The following is a 27,944-nucleotide window of genomic DNA, read 5'->3' on the forward strand; positions in this document are numbered from 1 at the left end:
TTTCTCCAAAGAGATGGTATACCATATTCGTCTTTCGGATGACAGTCTAAAGACTAGAAGATAGTTTGAGAAATACGAGGTAGTGTCTACCTATATCCAAATATATGTATCTACTTGTTATTTTCAGGACAAAAATATTATTGGAGGAGAACCTTTTCCCCCCATTTTTATCTCTTTATTAATAACATGAAGAGAAAGCCAGGTATAATTTATTGGACGGCACAAAACAGAACTGTTGCTTTTAGTTTGTATAAACAGTGCAAATGATAAGGATCCACCTACTATTATATCTGGAGCCTACAGTGCCAGCCTGGAAGCTTTTAAAGTTTCAATTAAATGGCCTCTAAGGATCACTCTACAGTCCCCACAAGAAATATCCACTAGTCACCTGTCTTTAATGTGGTCATTTCACCTGATTCTATGAACACCGATCATTCTGAATGGTTTCAGAACGCCTGGAAAGAGTTCCATCATCACGTGATGAGGAAGCTAAAGATCATCTTTGGGCTCTTTACAAGGCTGGAGGCTTTTCTTGTGTCCTTGACCAACATGTTTTCCACCTTGATGGATGGTAATACATTCTGAAGACTATCTTTTTGGCACCATTCCAGAAATAGCTGGAATGTAGTATGGATGTGATGCTTTGAGATCTTCTTGAATGACAGGTGTTAATATACAGGCAAACACTAGTTCCTTAAAATGTGCACAGAATACCTCAGGTCATCCACTTTTTCAACTTCCGTGACCTGTGAATCTTCATAAAATTCCTAGTCTGCATAGTGTTATGGCTGTCTTGTGTCCTGAGCATCATTATGTGAGGGAAACATTTTGGGGGAGGGGGGAGCACTGCTGTTTGTTTTATCGTGTGAATATCAAATGGCGAACTATATCTGAGACAGTTTCATCTTCGGGTGAAGGAAGTAACTTATCAGCCAGACAACATCCCCCCAAAGTCAGCGTGGGCCTCGTTCACAAGGCCAGGCTCTGGGTATTGCCAGCCGGCATTCATCTTAAAACAGCAGAGCGTAACTTTGGTATAAAAGTGGAACTTGACTTAAAAGGAAAGCAAAGCAAATGCCCAAAGCCAATAATAATTTTAACATCAAAAGAGGTCACAGAAAATGTGGACAGAAATCCTTGTAAAGGAAGAGCAAATTAACAAATTACCTGACAGTTGACGCAAACATTTTTAAAAAGTGGAAAGAAGCGAACAAATTACATTTTGCTTTTTACATCGCTGGTCTTCCCTGCTTTTTTGCACAAATTGCATTAATTGAATAATTCAGGAAAACTTTTTTTTTCTCCGTAAAAAGCCAAAGAAAATAACTTGATAATTGAGTTCATAATAAGCTTGCAGTAATAATACTGCTCTAGTGTCTCAGCCGTCTGATAGACCCACTGACGTGGACCTAAGGAGAGGGAAAGTGGGTGTGCCAATTCAGCCATGATCGTCCTGGAAGCAGTTAAAACTTTATAAGGTACAGCACAAACGAGAACAATGCCTGTTCCAACTGAAAACACTGTAGAATCTTGCTGCCGTTCATTAACCACAAGAGAGCTGGCAGAATCCCCTAAGTGAATTCTGACCTTGATTTCGCTCGTGTTTCTATATCTTATTTCTTCAAAATATACATCAGGCATTGGATAATCTCTTATTGACACATTGCTTTTCATTCAAAGGGAACAGCAGACTTCTCTTATTCTACTTACTAAATACCAGCTGTCAAGGGCCTGTTTAAAAATGAAAGGACTTATCACCTTGTGTAAATGACAAGATTAATAATGTCTTGGGTTTCTGAGAACTTTATTCCAGTTATAGACCATGCTAAGGGCAAGGCCAGGAGTTTGAATGAAACCGTGTTCCTTTCCAGGATGTAGAATAAATACATATAAAATGTTACCCCAAAGCACACGCCCAAATCATTCTAATTATCGTGAGCGGACGGACAGGTCTTAAGCCTGTAAAGTCAACTTACATGAATTGTGCCTTAGTGACCTGATTACAACCAATATGGTTTCACCATGAAGAAGTATTAGGGGAAAAACTGTGTTCAAAGAGCTAGCTATTGCATAAGTACCCCAAATTTGCAAACACATCATAGATGAGAACTGGCCTTGACTGAAGTAGATGTGGGTCTATGGGTCACCTTGCCTTTGTTCAAGGTGAAGGTATAGAAATACGGAGATATGGGGGGACTTAATCAAAGAATGGAGGGAAAGGTAAGAGCAGGGTGAGGCCAAAGCTAAAGCAATGTGCTACATCCACCCAGCAGAATGGTCTGTAAAGGTATCTAACAAGACATCAAAGGATAAAGGACATCAAAAATATCCAGAATAAAAAAGAAAGAAAAAAAGAAAACCTCAACAAATCATCTAGATGTGTGCCTACTTAACATTCAACACATGGGTGTTTCCAGATGTAAATGCAACTCAAAATAATTTACTGTTTTCATGCTTCCCCTGCATATTTGCTCCTCCTGAGGACCTATTCTGGAAAGAACTTTCATCATCCAGCTCTCTGCTTTTGCTCCTGCCCTGCTCTGCCTCTCAGTGCCAGCTCTTGATCCTGAAAGCCACTGGGGACAATTTCAGATGGTTAAAATGTAAAAATATTGAAGCATTGTCTGTCTCAATAAAAGTTTCCCGCTAAATGCTATGCCATAGCAGTGTGGCTATGTAATATTGTACAGAAACTTTAAGGAATATGGGGAAAATAATCAGGACTTCAAGGATAAAGAACCTTGGATATTATTATAGGTCTTCTATTTTATGACTTGAATGTGATTGGAGCTTAATTTACTAGTGTCTTTGGTGTGGCCTTCTTCTACAAAGATAAATTACTATAGTTAATACAATATTTTCCAGGGGGTGGTAAAGGATAGCAGCCAGGAGCTGCAGCTACTTAGAAATTATGATTTAAGCGTTCACTCCAGTGTTTTCAGAATTCCTATCTCCAAAAACATCACTGCAATATTTTTGAAAACATGAAGAGACATCTAAAAAAAATAAGCTTGGGTCTTTCTAGGAAGCATTAAGAAAGAAAACTGCCACAAAGCTCACTCTGGCCTGGGCAGGGCGGGGGGAACCCAAAATAAAATAACTCACAGAAATCTACTGGAAAATTTAAACTCAGGAAAATCCCCTCAAATAAAATGCTTGTACAGAGGTATTAGGAAAATGTTAATCGCATGGCCTTTGTTTATGAGACAAACCAGATTACATCCTTTTTCAACTTTACTTGAAAATCAAAATCCATGCTGTTCCTAAGTACTTGTCACCCCCAAACAAATCAAATATGGGTTTATCCAGTACACATGTTTTGACTGTCTCACTATTACCAACCTGCATTATCATCTTAGCAAGAACATTTATTCTCTCTTATAGAACTCTTCCACATCATTATAAAACTGATCTCCTGATCTTTAACATCAGAATTTCTAAAAATATCATCTTTGCAAAAATAAACTATAATTTATACACCTTTGTTTTGTTCTGGGCCATCTTTTCCCTTCCTTATTAGACATCATAATTATTATAATGACTAGACTACAGTTGAAAGATTCATCTGACATTCTTCCTTTCTGTAGCCCAGGACTTAAACCTGTCTTGTTATTAAAATTCTTTTTGTAAACTTGAGCTTTATCTAAGAGAGGAAAGAGAAACACTTTTTTGTAATTTTTTGAGAGTGCTTCATCTGCTATTGTGTTGTGCAGGTGAGTTGATGGTTGTTCGTGTTTAATAATTACTCCTGGTCCAGGGTCTGTCTTTATGGACATCAAATAATATCTCACACAATGAGAGTGTTCATTATGTGATGAGTTGTACTTATTCACCATTTGGCAGCTCTTATTACTCATGGAAAAGAGAGCAAAAAAATAGACCTAGAGAATCTCTGCAATCAGCTCTTTTATCATTGTACCTAGTCCAACATTCACATTTCAAAGCTGTCTGAAATTGTAGTCTTAATTAACTTTCAGAACTATGCATACAAGCTTATGGACGAATATGTTTATAAAATATGCATACATTATTTGGGTATCTGTTCTCTTTTGTCTTGTCAACTGGGCTAAGTATGATTGTATGCATATATTGTCTATCACAAATATCTGACTTTTACCTCTGACTTTCCTCTCTCGTTGTTTATGGGTGAACTTACTTGACCATGTAATGTCCCAATTTCACAATTATGTTATTTGATACGTACTCTGTTACCATCTTAGATTTCTGCCAGCAAAATACATAAATTTAAAATGAGTGCTTACATAAATAATAGGTATGTCTCTAATATTGGCCTTTTATGTTTTTCCTGGTTAACTATTTTCCTTCATTCTTCAATTAAAATAAGTAAACATGCTGTTCAGTATGGTATGAAACCAGCATATTTTCTTCTGAAAGCAATATATTTTACAATGTGTGCCTCAAAAGTAACTGTGTTAAAATTATAAATGCCTGCCCTAAGAAGCAATCTAATTCAGTTAGCAATAGCAAAATAGTTTTGCTTTTTTAATGCAATCAAGATTCCCAATGAGAAGAGTATATTTATTATAAAATATGAGAAACATAAATATTAAATGAAAAAATGTATTGGCCACAAGTCCCATTCTTACACCATCCTTTCACTGATCCTACAACAGTTCTATCTGTCCAAGGAGACAGCTCCTATTGTCAGTAAATACGGATAGCAAATAATTATTATGATATAATTACATTATTTCATCTTACAACTGCCTTTGGAGGTCTGTCAGCTCCTTTATTTTAGGAAAGATAACCTGAAAAATTCATTCACTTACAACACCTATGTATTTCCCACATCTACAAATAGTGTATGCTCAAAAAGTGTTTGTTGTTGATGTGACAGTAACTCAAATGATGGACTTGGGATATATTCTGCTCCCAATCAATAGCTAATTTAATAATGTTTTCCTTTGTCAATAATGCCTCTTGTTTTCTTACAGCAAAGGGAAAAAATAATTGATTGGTTTATTAATTTTGATATATGTTGAAGATTTTTAAATGATACCTATTTAAACCTAATTTTACAATTTACTACCTCTTACACAGTTTAGTCAGTAAAAATTATCTGGTAGCTGGTAAAATGCCAAAGAATAACCTCATAATGATGATTGAAATAGAGTCTTAGGCCATATGATGCTAACATTACTTAACAGCTTTCAATTGGAAACATCTAATTTAAACTTTTCTTTTTCTTGGTGGTGATTTTCACAGTAAATTTGTCAAACAACCATTTTAATATGGTCTTTGAGACATATTTGATTTAGGCAACCACTGGGTTAAACCATTGGGTTAAAAGAAATAAGTGATGGATAACATAATTAAATTCTAACCCCAAAGTGTTTATAAAACAAAAATTAACAGGCTAACCCTTTTGTTGTTTCAGGTATTGTCATACTAAGTTACAAGATTCATAACCTAACTTTATTGAGTGCAAAATATGCTTCATGATATTTTCATGATCTTATTTCATAGTTATTGTTATTAAAGTTAACCTCACTGCATGGGCCTCCATAAAGCAATTTCCAGCAGTGATATTTTTAAACTTTTCACATATACCAAAAAAAAGGGAGTATTTTGATTAATCTAAAAGTTTTTCTCATTTATAAACAGGCAAATCAAAATAAAATGCACAGTCAGATAAGACCGCATGTAGATCATATATATATGTGTGTGTGTATGTGTGTGTATCTACCTATTTCAAGTAAAATCTATGTAATATTTCAAGTGTATCACTTCCAATTTCTGCACAAATTCATAAAGTGTTATTGAGTAGCTCAATACTTTCTATGAATGTTTCCCTATTATGATGGTAAAGAAAAAAAGGTAAAGAACAACTAGCAATAAATAGGACTGTTTTTAGAACATTCACACTCAGAAAACTAGAGCATTTGTGAAGTTACAAAGTGAGTAAACTACCCAAAAAAGTAGCACTGAAAGAAAGTAATACTGCAAATAACTTTATTCTGCATCTTACTTATATTTGTGCATTACCTTTCACCATATCAACAAACAGGCCACAAGGGTCTACTGCAGCTCACTGTTATTTTTATTCTTCAGGCTTCACTGATACTTTAGTGCTCTCAAAGAAAGACAAAAAAATCTTTACAACATACCTGATCATTTATCTGGCATGCAACGAGGTTGTGCTGATCATAACAGCCAGCGAACCTGATGTACTTGAGCCAGCTTCCTACATCTGGTTGACTAGCATCTATGCAGAACTTCACATTGCAAAACTCATCTAAGATCTGGAAGGAAGAAGATGAGAACAATCAATTCCCATATCAGTTCATTCATTAGAATGGTTAATTACTTGAAAATATTTTATTCAAGTGTATAGTCCTCCTTTAAATCCTTTTTTAAAAAAAGTCAGGCAGCATGCATATTAATAAAGGAGAAATAATAATAAGTTACCTTAGAAGCGGCAATGTACTATTTTTTAGAAGAACAAAGCCATTGTACATTATTGCAAAAACCGGTCAATTGATTTAAAAAAAAAAGTGCTTGTTTCCTTGTTATACATGAATGAGTGCTCTTGACTTAATTTTATTCCATGTGATTTTTACAAAAAATAATATTGAACAGCATATATTAACCTAATATTTCTAAACTAAATAGTCAATGTTTTAGGTTCAAATAGTCTTCCCATGTAAGTATACTTTCACATTTTTGCCCTTTAATTCAATTAAAAAACTTTAAATAAAGTTTTTGTACTAAATTCCTTTTCACTTTGCATTTCACTATCATGAAACAATTAAATCACACCCTTAGTGGAAGAAGATAATAAGATTTGTCTCATAAATGTTTCTGACCAAACGTAAGAAAAAGAAATGAAAACAAATGATTGGTAAACACTCATGCAAAATATGGCAACCTAATGTTTTAGCTAACACATGCCAATGCATGTTTCAATTTTGTTTAGTAAGCAAAAGAACAGAACTGGCTTGTGAACAAGTAAAAAATATATAATAATATTGTAATAAATTGCCATCATTATCTATGGTTGTGTATTGTTATTTTTCATGAGATTTTACATTTGGCCTATCCTGAATATTAATCATTACTTAGGACACCTTAAACAAAAACTGAAATGGGAAATGTCCATTTTTAAGGTTTTGCATACTTACACAAAGCTATTCTGATTCACTAGCAGCAATGTTTTAAACATCAATATTAAAAACTGCAGAACTGTTGACCTAATGGCGAATAACTAGAAAGGCTGGCAATGTTAATGTCAATCAGTTAATGCAAACTTGAGGAAGTTTCCTATCACAGACTAAATAAGACAGTCCAGAACAAAAAATAATGAATTAAATAACTCCCACAAAACCCTGCTGTATCTACACCTATGTAAAAGTAAAAACTAAACTCTTGGGTATATAGACCAAAAGCAATTTTGCATAGAATTCAGGTAATCACCTAGTTGCAGATTCAACTCATTAACTCACCCACAAACTTCAAGAAGAAGCCCAGTGCTCTGAGGGATCTAGTCAAGAGGCATTATGAATAAGCCTTTGGCCATGAGGCAATTAAAGGGCAATAAGTAGTCCCACAATTTAAAAAAGTAAAATCAAAACAGAAGATAGGGATAATAATTGCTACACACACACACACACACACACACACACACACACACACACATCAAGTCTTTTTCAAGACCCCTCTTCACACTAACAACAGAAAGTCCACGTTAAATACCCTCTCTAGTGAGAAAGACGGATATTAACAATTTCTTATTTTTAAAATTACAAACTTTAAGTTGTTTTCTTCAATTCTCAATGCTGAGTGACTCTAATAGCAACTTGCGATCCCCACCACCCCCCCCCCCCGCCCCTGCAAGAAGTCCACAGGGAGCATAAATAACAATAGCAATACACATTTTAAAATAGTAAAAAGCTGATATTTTTGTTTTGTTTGTTTTTTGGCTTGTTTGGTTTCTGGTTGATCTTTTATTTGTTTTCTTGACTAGCAAAAAAAAAAAAAAAAAAGGCACCTCTACTGACACACTAGAGAAATATTTAATGAAGGAAATAGGGTGAAGTCAGTGAAATGCAACACCAGTTCCATTTCATATTTGCAGAAAGACCTGGAAAACTTGTTAATTTCAAAGTCAAGCATCATCTATCCCCTTAGCTTTCGAGCATTCCCTTTTGCGGGGGCAGGGAGTTAAGTACTGCATATACTGCACATAAAATTCTAGGTGTAATTTTATTCCGTGTTAACATTATTGCCATTGCCACTGTCAACAGTGAAATTAATTTAAAAACAGGTTCATTTCCAAAGAATGTCTTTTTACATATATGTTACATGATTATTCAAATACTTCACCAACATATTAACTTTCTTACTCTCAATATTCTTGCCCCAAGACAAAAGCTGAACTTTCTCTAGAAACGTTTCCCCCCTGGGTGAATTATTCACTTTTGATTTGCTAGCAGAACTGCATTTGTCTCCCAAATGTCTTAATCGTCTCGGAAATCTCGAGTAAAATAAAGTAAGAACACATCTTCCGTCATTTCATCTAACACACTCCTGTGTTTTTAAAAGCTGTCAAGTTCCAAAGATAGCTTAAAAAAAAAAAAAAAAAGAATTCCCTTTAGGTGGACTCTAGAGAAAGGCCCTTTCAAAAAACCAACAGCAAAAGGAAAGAAAAAAAAAATCCCCACAATCTAGCCAAAGGGTCCGAATGTGACTTTCTCGAGAAGCAGCACACGATGTTGGACAGCAAAGCTGTTACTTGGCAAGGTGGAACTCGGCCGAAAGCGGCTCCAAAGTCGCGTGGCCGGTGCCAGGAATTCAGATTTTGGCAACCCCACCTTCTGCGTCCCTGATACCGACGGACAGACACACGGAGGGAGGGGAAGTAGGAGAAGAGCGGGAGAAAAAAAAGGCCGACAGCCGGCAGAGAGACCCACCGAAGGCCGGACGACCCACCCCGGAGACGCGTCCAGACCGCACCGTTCCACAGGAGGAACAAGGAAATCGCCAGTCCCAGCAACGTAGATAAGCAGCAGGGCTCCGCAAGACTGCGGGCAAGTAGGAAAAGAAGGCTGGGGGGGCGGGGGGCGCCCCGGAGAAGGGGTGCCAAAGCAGGAAACTGTCCGAAGTTACAAACTATGCACATCGCCAAGACTTTTTTTTTTTTTAAAGTGAGTTCTCTTACCTTTAGATTTCTATGGCCTCAACTCAGCAATAAAAGGCAATCACAGAAGAATTAAAACAAACAAAACAAAATAATCAGCTGCCCCCAGCTTTCCTGCACGAAAATCCTTTCAAACGATCCCGAACCACATCTCGGGATGTTAAAAAAAGAAAAAAAAAAGGAAAGAAAAAGAAAAAAGAAAGCCTCGCGTCTCGATTTCCGAATAGGTCTCTGATAACTTTGTCCGTCTCTAGGATCTGCTCGCCAGGACCACGCGTTTCAGATTTATTGTCCGCCAACAGTGTATTTTTAAGACCAGAAATGAAGTCTCCTCTCGTCTGGGTGACCCGGGTTTGGTGTGTTTTGGCTTTTTTTTCCCCCCCTTCCTAAATGAGCTCGGAGCTATTCCTTCTGGTTCACATCACCTCCCTCTTTTCTCACTTTCTCTTGCTCTTATCAGCCCGATGTGTAATGAAAGTTATCTGAAACCCACTAAAACTTCTTCCACTTCTCTCTCCCAGTTCCAAGGGGGGGGGGGGGGGAACAGGCAGGAGGAGGAGGAGAGTTTGAAAAGGTGGGGGGCCTGGGGAGGCGAGGGGAGCTCTAGCCCCCTTTTAGATCCTCCGCAGCGCCTTCCCCAGTCCTAGACCCTCACGGGATCGTCCCCTTTCGCAGCTCCAAGCGCAGCCGCCGGGTTTCTATTTCATGAACTGTCTCTTTAAAGAGGATCTGCTCGGCCATCCAGAAAGAACCCGGGGCGAGGGAGAAAGGGAGCTATCTCCCGCCGCCCAGAGTGATCGGAAGCCAGACGGGCTCCTCTTTCAGTAAATTTTTAAAGTGACAGCAGCCTCCTCTGGCGGGAGAGGTCACAAAAAGGTCGCCAAGACCCAAGTCCTATAGGGACAGGCTGATTATGGATACACCATCCCCCTTAAACATGTAGATTTCTCCGGTAAACAACCAATGGGGAGACCTCGCCAGGCAGGATTTCTTTCCCTAGGGAAATATCCTCTGTTTCGATGTCCTGAAAGCACAAGTGTAAGTGTGTGTGTGTGTGTGTGTGTGTGTGTGTGTGTGTGTGTGTGTGTGTGTGTGTGTGGTGTTGGAGATGTTGGAGATGGGGGATGGGAGTGATCGGGTGGAGAAGTGCTTTGGGGGGGTGTGAGGGTGTGTGAACCAAGGCTGGGGGTGGGGTGCTGGAGGGGGCAAGAATGGGGTTTAGGGTAAAGAGACACTGACTGGCTCATGCTAAATCTAGTAATTAGAAATTCTCAGAAAACAGCTGCCTAACAGTGAAAGTTGACATGTCCATTTCCAGTTTTCTGCTAAGCATCTTTTCAAAATGATTATTACTGAAATTCATACTCTGTTCCCTCTATTATTATAGTTAGATCAGCTGAAGAGCATGCTACTTTTCCAAATCATATTTTTCTTAAAGGAAGTAATTTAAAAATCTGAAACATTTTTGCATATAACCTGCCCAAATAGTGTGTTAAGGGCTTGGAGAGATTGACAATTATCTGGTGAGTTTTTGCCATATTCTGTGATACGTTAATTAAAACCCCATGAAAGTCCAAAAGTGGAATTAAGCAGTTTGACAACTCAGGTTATTTTTAAACTTTTAACATTATAAATGCTGCTTTGGGGAATCAGTACTGTACGGTGATTAATAACTTTCTAATATATATGGTCAATTTTTATCAAAACATTTCAGAAACAGCACTGGAAGAGAGAATATAGGGAATGCGTGACAAAATAAGAATCTACAGATTTACCTATAGCCAACCTTGGAAAATTTAGTAAAATCCACCGGTTAAATGGAAATAAATGCTTTTTATCACAAAACTCCATTCATAAAAACAAATGAACACATCCAACTTCTCAGCTCAACAATGGAAAGTTAAGCAAAGTAAGCAAGTCTTAGGGACCCTCGCGGGGGAGGGGTGAAGGGAAAGTCTATGGAAAGCGCGCTTATGTTAAACTTTATCAGCAAACGGGGACAACGCCAAGTCCCCTTTTTGTTTTCTCCAAGTGCAAACAGACGTGTAAATCTAGTAGATGTATATTTCCCCCAAAATGCTGATTTAAAAACAAAAATAGTAACAAAAGGGAGGGATGTGGGGGAGAGAAAATGACAAGAGGTGGTGACTAATTCGTTTCGGTGGCCTGTTATCTGTGACATTGAACTGTTATTTCAGATAATGGCCATTGTTTGAGGGAAAATCGCACAGCAGTGGTAGGTAGGACAGGAAAAATCCTTTGTAAATAACCTAAAACCCGGTCAGATATTCCCATAGAGTTCGGCGCTTGAGAACCTTTAAGAGGCCCCGGTTTGCTGCCATTGATTTCCTGCCCTTCCTCAACTTGCCCATTGTCGGAGCCCTTTTTTTTTTTTTAATTTAGCCATAAATTGGACCGGCTCGAGCTATGAGCTGTTCTATTTTCTTCCTGTCAGGATGAGGGATTTGTTTTATGATGCATTGTGTATTAAATACAAGTAATCTGGGGAACCGATTGCTTCAGACAGTGCGGCCTGATCAGGGGGTCTGAGAGCTCAGCGCCCCAATCCCCCGCCCCAGCCCCGCGGCCCCCGCCTCCTTGCCCTTTACAAAGCGGCTCTGAAAAGGAGGAAACGTCGGTGGATAAACAAAAGGTCGGGCAGAATCAGTGGCAGGTCCTGGCTAAATTAGGATTTCGTGGAAAGGGCCTCCGAGTTTTTTTTTCCCTTATATTGGGTTCGGGTGGAGGAGGCGGGGCGACTTTCAAGGTCCGGGTACTTGCAGATGCGGCAGGAGGCCGGTAGATGGCGTTGCGCCCCGAATTAAGGCGCTGCGGCTGCGGCTGCGGCTGCGGCTGCGGCTTCGGCTTCAACCGTCCAGGTGAACCGGCTGCCGCCCGCCGGGCGCGGGCCTTGGGCTTTGCCCTGCGCTTAGCGCGTGGGCCGGCCCGCGTTTCCCGAGCTCCTAGACGAGTGCACCCCGCAGTCCAGACAACGCAGACACCCGCCTGAGCTAAGACTAGTTCTACGTAGGACATTCAAACAGGGACAAAAGAGTTAACGTCTTCTCTCTGAAACCTTGGAAGATTTATCTAGAGAGATGGGGGATTATTTAGCCTCATTATTATTAGTTTATTAATATCATCATCATCAGTCTTGCTCTCTACTGAGTAACTTGTGAGAAAGACTAAAGGAAAATCATCAGAAGGACCCGGGCAAACACCAAATATTAATCTCTCCCCCTAGCTCCCGCTCTCCACCCCCCAACCCCCCCCCACCCAACCCCCCCCGTCTCTCCCACCACGCCCCCTCTCTTGTTTGATTATATAATAACTTCGTGTAAAGACAGAGTCACCCTACTTTTTTCCCCGACGACAGAGCTGGAAGTTTAAAAGTAAGGTCCTGAAATCCCCAGGTAGTGAGATGGGCCTCTAATGGAAGGAGCCTCTTGCTCCTTCCGAGAAGACCCTAACCCATCTCCTCCCATCAGAAGTGGAACAGAAGAGAAGACAGAGGGCTGGAGGAAAAGGTGGTGGGGGGAGGGGCTTGTTTTTTCTCCCTGGCTAACTTGCTTTCCATCAGGAGGTTTCTAAAACAATAAATAAATACAAGGAGCCAAATACCACCACCAATTCCCTTTATTTCTTGGGATTTCTGGTGAAATCTGTTTACAGTAGTTCCCAGTTACAAATTAATCTGCAAAAGCCGCTGTCTGCTCAGCAGTAATCAGTAACATGCGTGTTCTGCAGTGTTTAGCGCTGCCCTTGAAATGGGCTATTAAAAATAATGGTTTTACTATAATCTCAAACCAACTTTAATTTGCAAACATGTATCAGGACAAATGATCTAAATATTAAAGGGGATGGAATGGAAGAACATACTACAACAAATGTATAGCTCTGGGGAAAGCAGAAAATAGAGTGATTCATCCTCAATGTTTAAAAAGAGAATCCATACTTTTAAAACATTTTTTCCAGAAGGAGTTAAAATATTGTTTTCTCTGTCTCATTCTGTTAATTGTTGTTTACCAGGAAAAAGGCATTGGAAAATATGAGGTTCGAGTGTGAGTTGATAGATTTTTCTGGGAGCTGTAAAGATCCCCCTTTGGCTGATGGCAGGGCTGAGGTGGGAGAGGTTAATGTGTTTTCTTCCTGGTTTGAAAAGGGCATAAACCCTCCTCAGGCCCCTTCCTTCCTCCCCCATCTGCGTGGATTGCAGAATCTTTAAAAGGCTCAAAGATTTCCAATAAGGCCACTGGCTCTGCCTTCATTGTGTAACTGTTTATTTAAAATAAGTCAATATATTAGTTAAAGCAGTAAGAAGTTAGTGCTCCAGTATTCAAGTGATTCCCACAAGACTGTAAGCTGATGCCTCTTTTAAGCCTTAAACTTCATGGTTGTCCCAGAAGTAAAAGTTCTGCTAATGGAGACCCTATGGGCATGGTACATTCCAGCACATCATTAAAGGAAAGAAAAGCAGTCCAGCCAAAGCCAGATGAAATGACTGCACTGTCCACTTTTAATAGGCTTCCTGTGGACAAACAGCCCTGTAACACTCTGCAGAGGACAATATTTAAAAACAAGACAACTTGCTGGCAGTTTTCAATACCATAAAGTTAATAAAGTATGTTCCCATTCACCCTGACATTATGTTTTTAGTTTATAGAGGAAGGCACTTTATAACCTCAGCCTAAGGAGAGTTCCCTTAATTCCACAGCTCTTGGTTTCTTGAGGTGGCTAAATATACACTGAAGTTCAAGCCTGACATTTTTGTTTTAACACTGTTTTTTTTTTTTTTTATAGCTTTTCAAGAACGTACAAGTGCATTTTTACATTTCTCAAGTGCAGTTTCATTCATGGAGATCCTGTTAAATCTTGTTTCATACAGTTCACATCAAGAAGCATGAAATAATCTGAGAAACTGACATTTGGCCAAACAATAACTGCTTGTTAATTAAATTAGCTTCATGTATAGATATTGATGTGTGTTTAAAAAGTAAATCGATGCTTCCTTTTCCACATCAGAATAGGATTTTGTAAAATTTAACTTAACTGAGACAAAGATAAGAAAAATTATATATGTCTTTAGGATTCAGGAGACTCCCCACTGATTCTCATATAAATATTTTTCCCTATACAGAAACTCCAGTTTGTCTCTCCTCTTTCTTTGCCTCCAAATTCTTGACCACCTACAAGTTCTTCTCCCAAATCCTTTTACTTAAAGAGTAAGCCTTGTAATGAAGCATAACATCTAACAAGAGAACCTAGATCAGAAAGCCATGGAATCAAAGGTAATATTTTAATTTTAGTTTATATGTTTTAATCAGGGGAGTATTTCACAAGATGGGCTCCCTAAATCTGAAGGTGAATTCTGTGGTGCTGGGTAGGTAGACCCCAACAAAACAGTCCAGCACAATAAATTTACAAACAAAAAGGGCCCTGAATGTCTATAGTCACCAACATATATCATCACTGCTCAGGAAAGATATTTCTAGTCTCTCTTGATGGACTTTTTTTTTTTTTTTTTAATCTACGGGTGTGGGGGAGGAAACTATTGGGGAAAAAAAAAGAAAAAAGGAAATTAAAGGTAAAAAAATGTAAATAAAAAATTTCCCTTGGTCTGGAAATGGGCCCTACTGAAAGCATGTTAATCTCCACCTCAGTAATTTGGTTCTCCAGGAGAAGACAGAAGCCCTGCTGCTGTGCCCTGCACTTCATAAATCACATCTTTATGTGGACAAGGTCAGGGCACCTAACAGCTCAGACATGGGCCTTTGCAGTGGCTCGAGGATTCAGGCATGTTTACTCTCCCGCTTGGCTCTCCGAGGAGTAGTCCAGCACGCTTCTAATTACTTTTGATTATTTTCATTTGCTGGGGTCAGTCTGGCTTGCCAGGACTGCTGGAGGGTTGATTTCCTACAAATCTTGATGTCTTTGTAGGACGGCACTGTGTGCATTCAGAATTAGCACCCCGTTATTGTCCCTACAGCATGGGATCCTTCATAACATACCGTGATGCAAAAGTTTCCCCAGTGAACCCAATACCTGCTTCCTATTTTATTAATTAATTACACAAGCATAATCACCTATCTGATCTTTAAAAAAAAATGCAGATGACTTGCTTACCAGTTGAGTATTTGATAGTATATTTAGCCAGAATGAAAGTGAATTTCTTTTCTCTTTTCTTTTTTTTTTTTTTTTGCTTTGACTTTAAATATATTTAGTAATGACTAGCAGCTCTTTGGAAACTAAGATGAAATACTTTGCTGAGACAACAGCTCTAGTGAATAAATTGTTATACTCAAAGATTTATTTTCTAAACTCCAATTAAGATTGCCGTATTTAAAATATTTTTTGTTGGGCTATTTTGATGTATTTCAGGTCTAAGTTATTACACTGAGTGGTTATTTTGTGTGTAAAGCACAACAACAACAAAAAATTTATACCAAGTTTAAATGAAAAGACTGATATAAAATAAAAACTTAAATGAAATATATTTTAGTAAAATTTTGGTAGAGAAAAAGGAACAAAATACCACTATTTTTCTCTTCCTTATCCACCCAAAGTAGAAATGTTTAATGATCTGATGTGTATGCCTTGAAAGATGCCTTAAAAAATGATGAACAAATAAATATTCACAAAAACTGAAAAATATATATTCACCAAACAACATATAACACATTTATCTGGTTGTTAGGACAATAAGCATTGTAGATTACTGAGCAAAAATTACTATTATATTTTCTTTTTATAGACAACTTGGATCATGATTATAATTAGTCTCAAAAACCCAAATCCCTCATTCTTCCTAACTTTAGCTCAAAGAATTAAATGTTCTTAGAATTAACCTCAACTCTTTTAGGAATTAAGTTTTATTTATTTTATTAATTTCAATTAATTCAATCTTTCAAGACACTATTTAGCACATTACACAATAACTCTAGGGTCAGCTTATCCCCTGAGGCTATAAAAACGCCATTTCAGGGTGCTTTTAGACTCATAATTTTGTGGGGAAAGTGAGTTGGAAGACCTTTGTCTACTCCTCTCTCCACTCCTAGCTATGTGCCTGTGGGTAAGTCACTTAACCTTTGAGTTGGTTTCCATGAAAGTTTCATAATGTCAGCCCAACAGGAGTGTTGGGAAAATAAATGGGGTAATAGGAGTGTGAACTGCTCTGAGTTCATCGGAACAGGTGAAAATACTATAAGTTTCACAGTATTGGTGTTGGTATACTTTCAGTGAGGAAGACAGTCTAGTCTATATTTTGAAGAAGAGCAAAATATAAGGATTTTTCTATCCTCTTTCTTCCATTCCAATGTCAGTTGCCCTAATCCTTACCCTGACCTATGGAAGAGAAGAATTTGAAGAAAAATGTTTTTGCTCTCTCAAGCTGTGGTACCCGCGAAGATGTCTGTCTCTGTCCGGCTTGCAGCTGAGTTCATTCTGCCCCCCCACCGCCGCCCCCGCCACTGTGTTATCTGCCAATCAGTGAGAGAGAGAGCTCTGAGGCAGAGGGAAAATGTCACTGAGATTCAAGTTCCCTAAAGACCAGGTTAGGCAGCCATACATACACATACACACACCCAAACACACACACATTCAGATTAGTTTTAGGCCAATATTTATTACCAAGGCCAGGAAATTTATTCTCTACCATGTCCTCTGGTGGACTTTAAGTGCCAGAATAGCAGAGATTGGGTCTATTGCCCAGAGCCTAACTCAACACCGGGCATATAGTAGGTATTCAGTAGATGGTTGTTGAAAAAATGTATCAGGACCTTCCTTGATTTTCATTCCCACCTAGCTTGGATGCCTGGCTTGAATGCCTGTTACCTCTTGTCTGAATTATTGCAATGACCTCCTAACAGATCTTCCGACCACAGCTTGCCTTCCCACCAGTTTATGCTCAGCACTGTTCATCTTCCCAAGTATCAGCTGTTAGTCACTCCCCTGTTTAAAATTCTTCAATGGGTTTCAGTTTGTCTAATGTTTCAGTATAAACTCATTCCATTTTTTGAAAATTAAATGAAGCCATATATGTGAATCACAGAATCATGCATGGTGCCTAGCATATGGTCAATAAAAGTAGTTATTATTATTATTGATACTACTGAAATAATTGTTATAATATTATCGTTCTTCAGCCTATAAGTCATTTTGCCTTGATTATCTTGGATGAAATCTTATCTGCCCTTCAAAGATTCCCCCCCTTTTTATGCCCTGTGATTCCTACCAGCCAAGTTTGACCTTTTCATCATTCACCCCAAATTATCTGTGCTTCCCTCCTGGTTTACAGGCCAGTTCTATCTTACCTTACAGTAGTATCTCTAATGCTCTTCAGTGTTCATTATTAAAATCATCAAATATCCTCCTATGAAGGGTCATAAGATTATAAGATTCTTCAAGATGAAATCAAGTTTTATTCACACTGACATCTTCAGCAGCATCTCCTCATAAGGGGCTGAAACCACCTCTGAACTTCCCTTGCAAGAGTGAATTAATTATGGCCAGATGTATGAGGGATTGCTACATTTAATATCCAAGACAACTGGACTATTTAACATTGTTCCCCATGGGAATCAACTGATGAACTAAGTCGTCTCTTTTAGGGCATTTAGAGATAGAAATTCCTGCCACTGCTATTTCCCAGAAGCAGCACTTCATTGCTCCCCATCACTCAAATGTCTGTTTCTGTACCATCTGCCCTTTACCTGAGTGCCAACCCTGGGCAACATCTGGGACTCTTTCCTTTCCCTTATCCCCAGTAAGCAGTCATTGGCTTGGTTGGTCTGTTCAGTTGTTTCTATGGGCCCTTCCCTTCCCACTGGCACTGGCCTGCTGGAAGCCCTTGTCATTGCAGGCCTGAATTTTGTGACATCTTTATACCAAAAATTTGCCTTCCTGAAATAACAAAGTTATAACAATGTTTTGTTTTACCTTAAAAAAGAAAGGTTTTTTAAAAAAAAAAAAAAGAAAAAACATGCTAATAAAGATTCCAATGGATCCTAATCTGCTAGAAAATAAAGCCCCTAATCCCAAATACAATCTCCTTTCTAATTTGATGTCACATTTATCTTTCTAGGCCCATTTCCGGATTCTTCCCTCTAAACAAATCTTCAGCTCTGGTTAAAGCTAGGGATGTGAGCAGAAGCATTTAATCCTTTAACTGTGCTCATGTGGGCCCTTCACATTTCTTTGATAGTCACAGCATTCAGGAGATGAAACAATAGAAATAATAGTTCTATTTGTCAAGCTCATACACAGCCTCCAGGCACCCTTTCTTGAAATTCTTACAGTACTCATTATTAAAATCATTCACTAGCCAATCATCATATTTAGGGTCATTTGGAATATTTCTGTTGGCTGCCAATCTACCTTATAGGCTGTTTAGTGGCAAGAAACACCAAACACACCAGCATTTTCTAAGCTGTGACTGGTTAACAGGTATTCTCTGGAAATGTGTTCTGTGGTTAAATAAGGTGATAACTCCCATTGGGGCTTCACAATGAACATCAACATGGTAAATGCTTTAAGACTCTAAAAGCCTCAGTAAAGAAACCTTTTGACTTGTTTAATGGGGCATCAACAAAAATATTTAAACATGAGTGAAAGCCCCTTGCCCCCTCCACTGGGACACGTAAGGGAAACAATTTTATGTTACTTTGCATCCGTTTCAGCAAAACATATAAGTATTCTTCTAAATATTTTTTCTGTTGACTTTTTAAAATTCTTGATCAAAAATGTTACTGCAAAATAGATGAATAGAGACAAAAATCAAGCCTCAACTTTTCATCCAAACTGAAAGCATCTGAAATTTCTATCAAGCTCACACGACAAGTAGGTTATCAGTAAACTCTAGCCAATTGATCCTCGCCCCATGAACTGCTCTAATTATATTTGAGAGTATGGTACGAGAACCTTCCAAAGGAATGTGTATAATCTCATTTTGAAATCAACCCACTCTTTCCTAACCTCTTCCATTACAAGCTCTCCTAAAGCATAGATTTTACCATGGGCATATTTACACACAATGTTTTACATTATTTAGGCTTTTCTTAATAAGATTTGGCATTATCTAGATCTGCACTTCCCCAGGAGAAAAAAAAAAAAAAGGCAGCAAGTCAATCTCAGTCTAAGGATGCCTGAATTAAATGTTTAAGAATTTGCCTTTTTTCCAGTTTTGATATTGGATTCATGTGTTGTGCCTGCCGATGGCTGCCTAACCACTAAACTAAGTGGACATTAAATCAGATGGCATACAAAATTACAGGAATTTGATCTTTAGATAAACCACAAACCTTGATGAACTAACGTTGTTCCAGATGAATTAACTCATCATCCTGAGGAACAGAACATTTCACAGGAGCGACCACACAATCTTTTCTGTAAAGAACGCTAATGACTATGATTAATTTGTGATCTATTGGAAATGCTTGCTTCTAACTGGAAGGGCAAACACTAAACAAAAGGAGTTCTGGCCCCAGAATTAACACTCTACTCCAAAGCTTTGATAGTACGTGCTGGTTATGATGTGTGCATTACAGAATTACTAAGAAACAATCAATAGGTTAAGTTCTTATCAATGATTTAGTGAAAGATTTCTTTTCTCTATGTCGGAAATTCTAAAATTCCATTTTATTACAGCAATGACCACAGCCAGACACTTTAACAATAAAAAAAATTAAAAGAGCCAGGAAAGTGTGATAGGCTTGCAATTCATTGAATGGGTGTCACATCTCTTTTGAAACATATCAAAGGTAAAACGTCAAAATATTCCAACAGTTGGTTAAAGTACCAATAAAATCTCAGTATCATTGTGACTATATAGACATTGATTTCAGCCACGGTTTTAGAAAAACATCCTCTGTAAATTTTGTTGAGTCAATTCTTCAGCTTCAACTAAAATCCTAAAATAGCCTGTCTATAAATCTATAAACTCCAGAATTAAGTACCGGTCAACTTCCACGATGCAGATTCTCAAAGGTATTTGTGCTTTGGTATGTAGTTCTTGGCCAGAAAACAAACCCAGGCTTGCTAATGCAATGCCCTACAACTAGAATGGAGAATGCCAAAAGGGACATGAATGGAAATACTTAAAGAGGAAAGAAAAATACGCACCCTGACTCACACATAACTTCTATCCGCATATGATCTGGACTATAAATTTACAAATAAAACATGGAACCCAGTCATAAGATGGAGAAAGTTGAAATTATGAGCCTAAGAAGGTAAGATTGAAATGACCACAGATTTCAAATTTTAAACTCATGCTTCTGTGTAATAACACATTGCATCTTACACACTTGTATTTCCCCTCCCCACTTCCACTCTTACAAGAAGCTAGCAAAGTTCATATGCCCTCAAAAAAAAAAAAAAATGGGTAGATGAATCAAATTGAAATGATTCACTATACACTTTGGCTACGTAATGTATTTGTATTAATTTTGTGGCTTTTGTTTTGGCAGCAAGTATCATAATAAATGTGTATTATTTCCTGTGCATAGCTCCTCAGTGATCAATTCTGAACTATTTCAAGAAAGTCATTTAAAATCTTTGCTTAATTTTAATCTTGGAAAGTATCGTGGCATTGTAACTTATACATATTCAAGTTACTGATGTTCAACTCTTGTGAACAGAAGGAAAGGGAAGGAAGAGGAAGAGAGAGAATAAGGGAGGATTGAGAGAGAGAGAAATTGAATGATCTTTTACCCAGAAAAGAGAATGAGGTGGAGACATGAATTATCTGTTCTCTCGGTAGCAATCAGGGATCAAATGCCTTTTGTGATGAGTATCTTGTGTTGAGTGTGTAACTCTCACATTCAGAGAGATTTTTCACACCATGCAGTATCTGAATGCAGATACTATACATCACTTTCTCTGATGCTCAACCAAAGCCAAGGTGACTCATATCAACACTGGTGGTTTAAGGGCTGAGCAAGGGAAAGTTTGATTACACCTGATTTCCAATTACTTGCTCACGGCATACTCTAAGCCCTCAATAAAATGTAAACTGACTGAGTTTGGTTTAGGTTTTGAAAAATATTTCATAGCAGTGACAAAATAAATAATCAAGACAAATAAATTAACGTATCCTCTACCCATAGGATTTGTGGAGGGCAAAGCAACATTTCTAATTCTTGCCTGTCCTGCCACATTTTGCTTAATGTTGTCCAGGTGATACAGTGGATCCTGCAGGACTCACATGACCCAGCTGTCAAATCACTCACACCTAGGATGCGGTGGCAATAGTCTGTTTTCACAAACAACCTGCCTTTTGTAGCCTTTAGTAGGGAAGCTGATGGACTGAAATTGGTAAGCTGCCAGAATGAAGTAAGAAGATCTTCTTCCCAGGGCTCAGCAGACCACAGGTTCCCTCCCTGCAAATAGGAACTCAGTTTGGCTCGTGAGCCATCAGTCTCATCTACGGTTTCCTACTAAGCTGTAGCCCTCTGATGCCAGAGGTCATGATGGAGTCTTCATCTAAGTATATGATACTGAGAGAGTTGCTTAAACTTGTTGATGCAGTCTTTAAAATTAGAGTAATGGTACCTATATCATAGGTTATCAGGATTAAACTGGAGATAATGTATATAAAGAACTTAGTATATTGGGGCACTGGGGTGGCACAGTCGGTTGGGCATCTGACTCTTGGTTTAAGCTCAGGTCTGATCTCAGGGTCGTGAGACTGAGCCCCACGTTGCACTCCATGCTCAGCGTGGAGCCAGCTTGGGTTTCTCTCTCCCTCTTCCTCTGCTCTTCCCCCCATGCTCTTGCTCTCTCTCAAATAAATAAGTAAATAAAATCTTAAAAAAAAAAACCTTATTATAATGCCTGGTGCATCGCAGAGACTCATAAGGAGGAAAAACAGTATAGTGATTAAAACCACAGACAGCCTGGATTTAAATCACAGCTTCACTATACGCTAGGCCAGTGACATGTGCCAAGTTACCTATCGCCTGGGCTTCCTCATCTGTAAATGAGGATAATGATAGTATCTCCCAGGGCTATTGAGAGGATTAAATACAATCAGCCATTCATAGCACTTAGCTCAGCGCCTAGCACCTAAGCACCTAATAAACATTAGCTATCATTAAAAGGAGTCCTAACTATAAAATAGTTACCCTCTATATAAATGCCACCTATGGTTTGTTTCTGTCAGACATCCTTACACTGGAAGACAAACTTTTTTCCTCCTAATTTATTGTCATTCAGGCAGCAGGTTGTTTCAGAGAAACAGAAACACAGAGCCCCAGAAAGAATAATCAAAAGAAGCAATACGAATACACATTCATTATGGTCTCTAACAATTAAGCTTCCCCATGTTAGTGAGGAGAAATAATTCCTAAGAGAAGACTATCTAGGAGACAGGTAAAAGAAAGCACAGGAAGAGAAACAGGAGTCTTCATGATTCTACTGAAAGTCACACGTTTTTACAATAAACCTTGAACAGAAATAAGTTTGAAGTACAGTTTAGTCATTAGTTGAAGTAAGCTATTAAGTGATATAATTCTTCAAAATGTGGGGAAAATGGGACATGAAACATTGAAGGGAAAGGAAAGATAACAGAGTAAGGAGTTGGTGTGAATGCAGAGGATCACAGTAGAGGTTGTTCAATTTGAGGTGTGTAAGTTTGTTCTGGTGGCTGGGTCCACAAATGTGAGCGAGAGACCATTGGAAATGGATCTCCAACACCGGTCAGATCTTCAGATGACTGCAGCCACCATGCTAACTGCAACTTGATGAGACCCTGGGCCAGAACCACCCAGCTAGCTAAGTGGCTCCTGATTTCCTAAACCATGGAAACTGAAAATAATGAATGTTTATTATTGTTTTGAGCCACTAAGTTTGGGGGTAACTTATTTTGCAGCAATAGATACAAAATACACCAGCCAAAGCTCTTTGGTGGATATGGAGAATTCAGTGGCCCTACCTCTTCAAGTCGTCAGGGCATTAAGGCCTGTGTGAAGGAGCACTCCCCAGCCTGCACTTGGCCGCCGTCTGTTGTAGCTCCAAAGGGGGCGCTTTCACGCGTTCATCTAAAAATGCCTGCTTCCATTTCTACTCATGAACTGTTGCTCAAGGCCAAATTATAGAACACTTTCCAAAGACTGTTGGAATTTAGGCTAAATTGGATTGAAAACAGAAAAAGGCAGTCATTACAAGTTTCAGAGTGGTGACATTATGACAACAAGACTTCAGAAAGATTTGTTTTCTGTTTCCAGAGCCATCACATGGGAGATCATTGTTTGGGGGCAGGTACCAAATGAGAATTAGTTGCTTTGAAAATTCAAACTGATTTTTGTTGTCTTTATAAAAGGACTAAGATGTTGATCTTTTTTTTTTAAGATTTTATTTATTCATGAGAGACAGAGAGAGAGAGAGGCAGAGGGAGAAGCAGGTTCCCCACTGAGTAGGGAACCCGATGTGGAACTCAATCCCAGGACCCCGGGATCATGACCTGAGCTGAAGGTAGACGTTTAACCATCTGAGCCACCCAGGCACCCTAAGATGTTGATCTTTGAACAAAGAAGTGCCTCGCTAAACTGTTTACCAGGAGTTCCCCCAACTCCAACCCAAAGCTAGAAGAAAGGTAATACAACCATATCAGTACCAAATGCATCAGTGAAAAAGAATACTAGCAATTTCTGTTTCTCTGCCCTTCCACCTCCGTCATGGACTAGGACCTTGCCCCTTGCCTGCGGTAGCAGGACGTCTCCTAGGAGCTACAGCCACTTCTGATAAAGTGGTTGTTGGCCACCATTCCCACAGGCTCCCAGAGAGATTGCCAGGTTTGCCAAAGTACCAACCAAACCATATCACATGTGACAGAGAGCACAGTAGGGATAACCCATTATCCTTTCCAAGGGATATACTTTCCACTTAAACTAACTGAGTCGCTAATGTTACAAAACCATGAAAGGGCATGACAAGTAAAATTATCACCACAGTAAAACTGAGAAAGGAGATGCAGACATTAGAGAACTTGCCCAAGGTCCCAAAGCTAGTAAGTGCCGGCCCTGCGACTAGAAGACAGAACTTTCCCATTCTTATCAAATGCTTTTCCCACAGCGCCGGTGGTTCTTCACCTATCCCTGCAAAGAGGCTGGATTTATATTTATTTATTTTTCTCTTAAAGAAAATCTGATAATTTTACTTATCACTCCACTTCGATATTTCCTTTGCGGTTTTCATTTTTAAACATTTTCTTTGAGGTTTTTCAAATTACAAAAGTAATACATGTTTGTTTTGCCAATCAAGCAACACAACACAAAGGTGTTTCACTTTTCAGAGGTAATCAATATTCAGTCCAGTGTGGTTTTCTTTGCTCACACAAAACAAATAAATATATACATTTCTATATTCTATATAAAGTTCTATATTTATTTTTACCAAAATAAGAGTTATACTGTACACATTAGTCTACAACTTCCTTTTTTGAATGTGTCAAGAGATCACAATCTATACGTTAGGAAGTCTATGTCTTCTAATTTGAAGTTCTTTTTCTAATTGCTGTATGCATACAAACAATCACATGTACATACACATACACACATACATTCTGCATGGACTCTTGGGTTTCAGAATGACTCTGGAATGTCTCCTCTAGCATACCCCACTCTCTCCAATGCCTGGGCTCTTGATTCACAGTTGAAAATGACCAAACTAAATATGCTGCAGGATAAGGTTTAGAAACCAGAGGAAATAAAAAGTTAATATAAGCCATTATTCCTGTTGTTAAGGCCCATGCAATCTATTTAGAGAGACAAGACTAAGCTACTTGAAAGAACGGCAAATAGCACAAGACTGTAAGTCATTAAGTACTAAATTATGTGGCTCAAATGATAAGTGCTGCAGAGATTCAGCAAGGAGGGAGATGTGTGAAGGCTGCCATGCAGGAGGAGCTTTATGGGAGAAGGGAGACTTGCACTCATTCAAAGACTGGGCAAAAGTGGAAAAGAATATTTCTGGGGAGTCTACCGTGCGCCAGACTTAAGCTAAATGTATTTTCAATGTTTGCTTAATTGCTTTGATAAAACCCAGCATTTCTATTGTTCCTCAGGTGTATTAAATCATCCCTAGATGTTTTTAAAATATATATTATAGTGTCTTAGGTATGTGTATATTCACAGTTGTGTTTTAAACAAAGAGATTAATTTTCCTGATGGATTCAAATGTACCAGGCAGATTTATGCTCAATGCCAGGTGAATCTGTTAACGTAAATTAGAGGAACATTGGAAAATAATTTTTCTGGTAAAATCTAAAAGCAATTGGTAATCTCATGAAATTTCTAGAGTAATTTTTTATTAACCTAAGAATAACTGATAACATACTGAAGGTACATATCCAGGCATAATGCTTTGTAGGTAAGCTAGAAACATCTGATTTCAGAGAATGGGTTTTCCCATTTTCTTTAACAACGAAAGACACAGTCTATGTTATAGTCAGCCTATTTGCTATAGTAATAATAAAAATAACAAAAATCACAAAACTCTTCGACATTGTAAGCATAATGTCTAAATACATATGCCCACTGCTGTTTTTTTGTGTTGTGATCACTTAAAAATCAACCCATGGATTTAACTTTTTTGTAAATTATTTGGTTCTGATTATAAATGTAGGCAAAAGATATCCATTATTTTTTTAAAGATTTATTGATTTATTTGAGAGAGAGAGAGAGAGAAAGAGGAAAGGGCAGAGGGAAAGAATCTTTCAAGCAGACTCCTCACTGAATGCAGAGCCTGACACAGGGCTCAATCTCAGGACGAGATCACGACCTGCACCAAAACCAAGAGTTGGATGCTCAACCACCTGAGCCACTCAGGCATCCAATATCCATTATTTCTTTTAAAGCAAGTGTCTTCAAATATTTTATTTCTAACATTAGTTAGTCTAGTTAATTTTACTCATTTATTCATTCATTCTGGAAAGAAATATGATCTTTGCCAAATTCTCATCTTTAAAAACCCTAATGGTAACAATGTGGCAAGTGAATTGGGGTGGAGCAAGTGGATGCCAGGTGACCAATTAGCAAGCTATTGAAATCGTAGAAGCAAGAGATGATGATAAGATGGTAAGACATATAATAATCATAATACAATCATTTATTAAGTGCCTCTTCTATGTCAAGTGCTTATTATGCATTATTTCACTTAATAACTCACTAACAGGCTGTAAGTGATTATTACCCTTGTTTTACAGATGACAAAACTGAACTCAACTGAGTAAATAATTTGCCCTAAGTCATGCAACTGTTAAGTATTAAAGATGGGATTCAAACCCCGATCAATAATGACTGTATATTCTGCTATAACCTTTTCCCAAGGCTGCACTACCTCAGACGTAAAGACCAGAAAGATTGGCCTCCTAATTTGCCAAAGATGTCATCTGTCTGATATTGGGAGTTGGCATTCAGGGTCACTCTGAGCCAACCACTGACTGACAGGGAGCCTAAGGGATGCTAACCTCGGTTTAACAATGCGTATTAGATAAATGAAGGAAGAACCCACCAGGGGCATTTTTTAAAAAGATTTTACTTATTTATTTTGACAGAGAGAGAGACACAACGAGAGAGGGAACACAAGCAGGGGGAGTGGGAGAGGGAGAAGCAGTCTTCCTGCGGAGCAGAGAGCCTGACGTGGGGCTTGATCCCAGGACTCTGGGACCATGCACTAGGGGCATTTTCAAGGCCAATATGAACTCTGGAGACATCAGCGAATCTATATAGCATATTAGTAATTAATGCAATCATTTTGCAGATGTGAACACGGAGGCCAGAGAAGCAACATATTGTTCCCAAGGCTCAATCATAATCAGAGTAAGAACAAATTTGTACCAATGCTTGGTTTATGGCATCATCCCATTTTTTCAATTACTCTCTCATTGATGAACATATTTTAATTGTAGTCCATTAGGGAAAAAAAAAGCACATGAAAAAGAAATTCAGTACTCGAGACAGAGAAGAGAGATACTTCTTAGAAGTAAAATTTTAATCCTTTACTAAGGTTCTCAAAAGTGACCTTAGAAAACCTATTACCTCTCCTCTTCTTACATTTGTCACTTAGATTTGTGTAGAAACATAAAGGTAAAAATAAAAGAAAACAAAACAATTTCCTATTTTTCTGTCCACAACTATGCATCTGCCATAATAGGGATGCTAGTAAAAACGATGAAATTTGATGTTTAACATTATGTCATTAATCCATAATTATGTCTCGTAGCCCATAGAAGGTGGTTGGGGTTATTAGTGCCAGTTTCCTCCTAAATCCAGCATGCTGGCCCTTACTATCGGCTTCCTTATCTGATTATTTACACTGTTTGAAACTTCCTTGTGCTTTTATCATCAAAAACCACTTGTGGTCTGCAACCTGGGTGCAAAGCACTGACCCCCTGTCGTATTCCTTGTCTGAGCCAAATTCCTAGTAAAGTTTCCTGACAAAAGTTTTGTCTACGTAATAGCCAACATAAGTTTTGACAGGAAATAAGTTAGTTCAGAGAAGTAAATCTTAAAGTGGGAATCAGTTCCTCTGTTTTAAGATATCTTCTGAAACTGCTTAATAAGAGTTCTTAAAGATTTTAGTGAAGACATATATGGATGCATGCAACTGGAGAGCAGCTAAGATTTCACCTTAAAACCTTTAGGTAATAGAAATAGTGTTTACTGCACCATTAGACAACACATTTCCAGACTGTGACTATGCTCAGTGAGCATTCATTCTAGTGAGAAATAAGATGAAAATGCATTAGGAAAACAAGGTGAAGTTGTAAAACTGATTAACTTCAGTAACAAAA

The 27,944-nt window shown here is 38.3% G+C and overlaps 1 protein-coding gene across 15 annotated transcripts in view; it reads right to left on the reverse strand.

The window, feature by feature from the left end:
- Positions 1–27,944, reverse strand: part of MECOM (MDS1 and EVI1 complex locus) — a 531,718-nt gene that overhangs the window by 53,411 nt on the left and 450,363 nt on the right. For 11 of the 15 annotated variants that reach the window (XM_027584132.2, XM_027584140.2, XM_027584127.2 and 8 more), the window contains one exon: positions 6,129–6,263. In XM_027584132.2, the coding sequence (XP_027439933.2) occupies positions 6,129–6,263 (135 nt within the window). Of the gene's footprint in view, positions 1–6,128; positions 6,264–7,463; positions 7,600–8,930; positions 9,040–9,178; positions 10,110–27,944 lie in introns of those variants that run through there. The other 4 variants (XM_027584134.2, XM_027584137.1, XM_027584138.1 and 1 more) reach the window with 4 other exon arrangements.

The sequence above is a fragment of the Zalophus californianus genome, chromosome 1 (genome assembly GCF_009762305.2).
Source record: "Zalophus californianus isolate mZalCal1 chromosome 1, mZalCal1.pri.v2, whole genome shotgun sequence".
NCBI classification, from domain to species: domain Eukaryota; kingdom Metazoa; phylum Chordata; class Mammalia; order Carnivora; family Otariidae; genus Zalophus; species Zalophus californianus.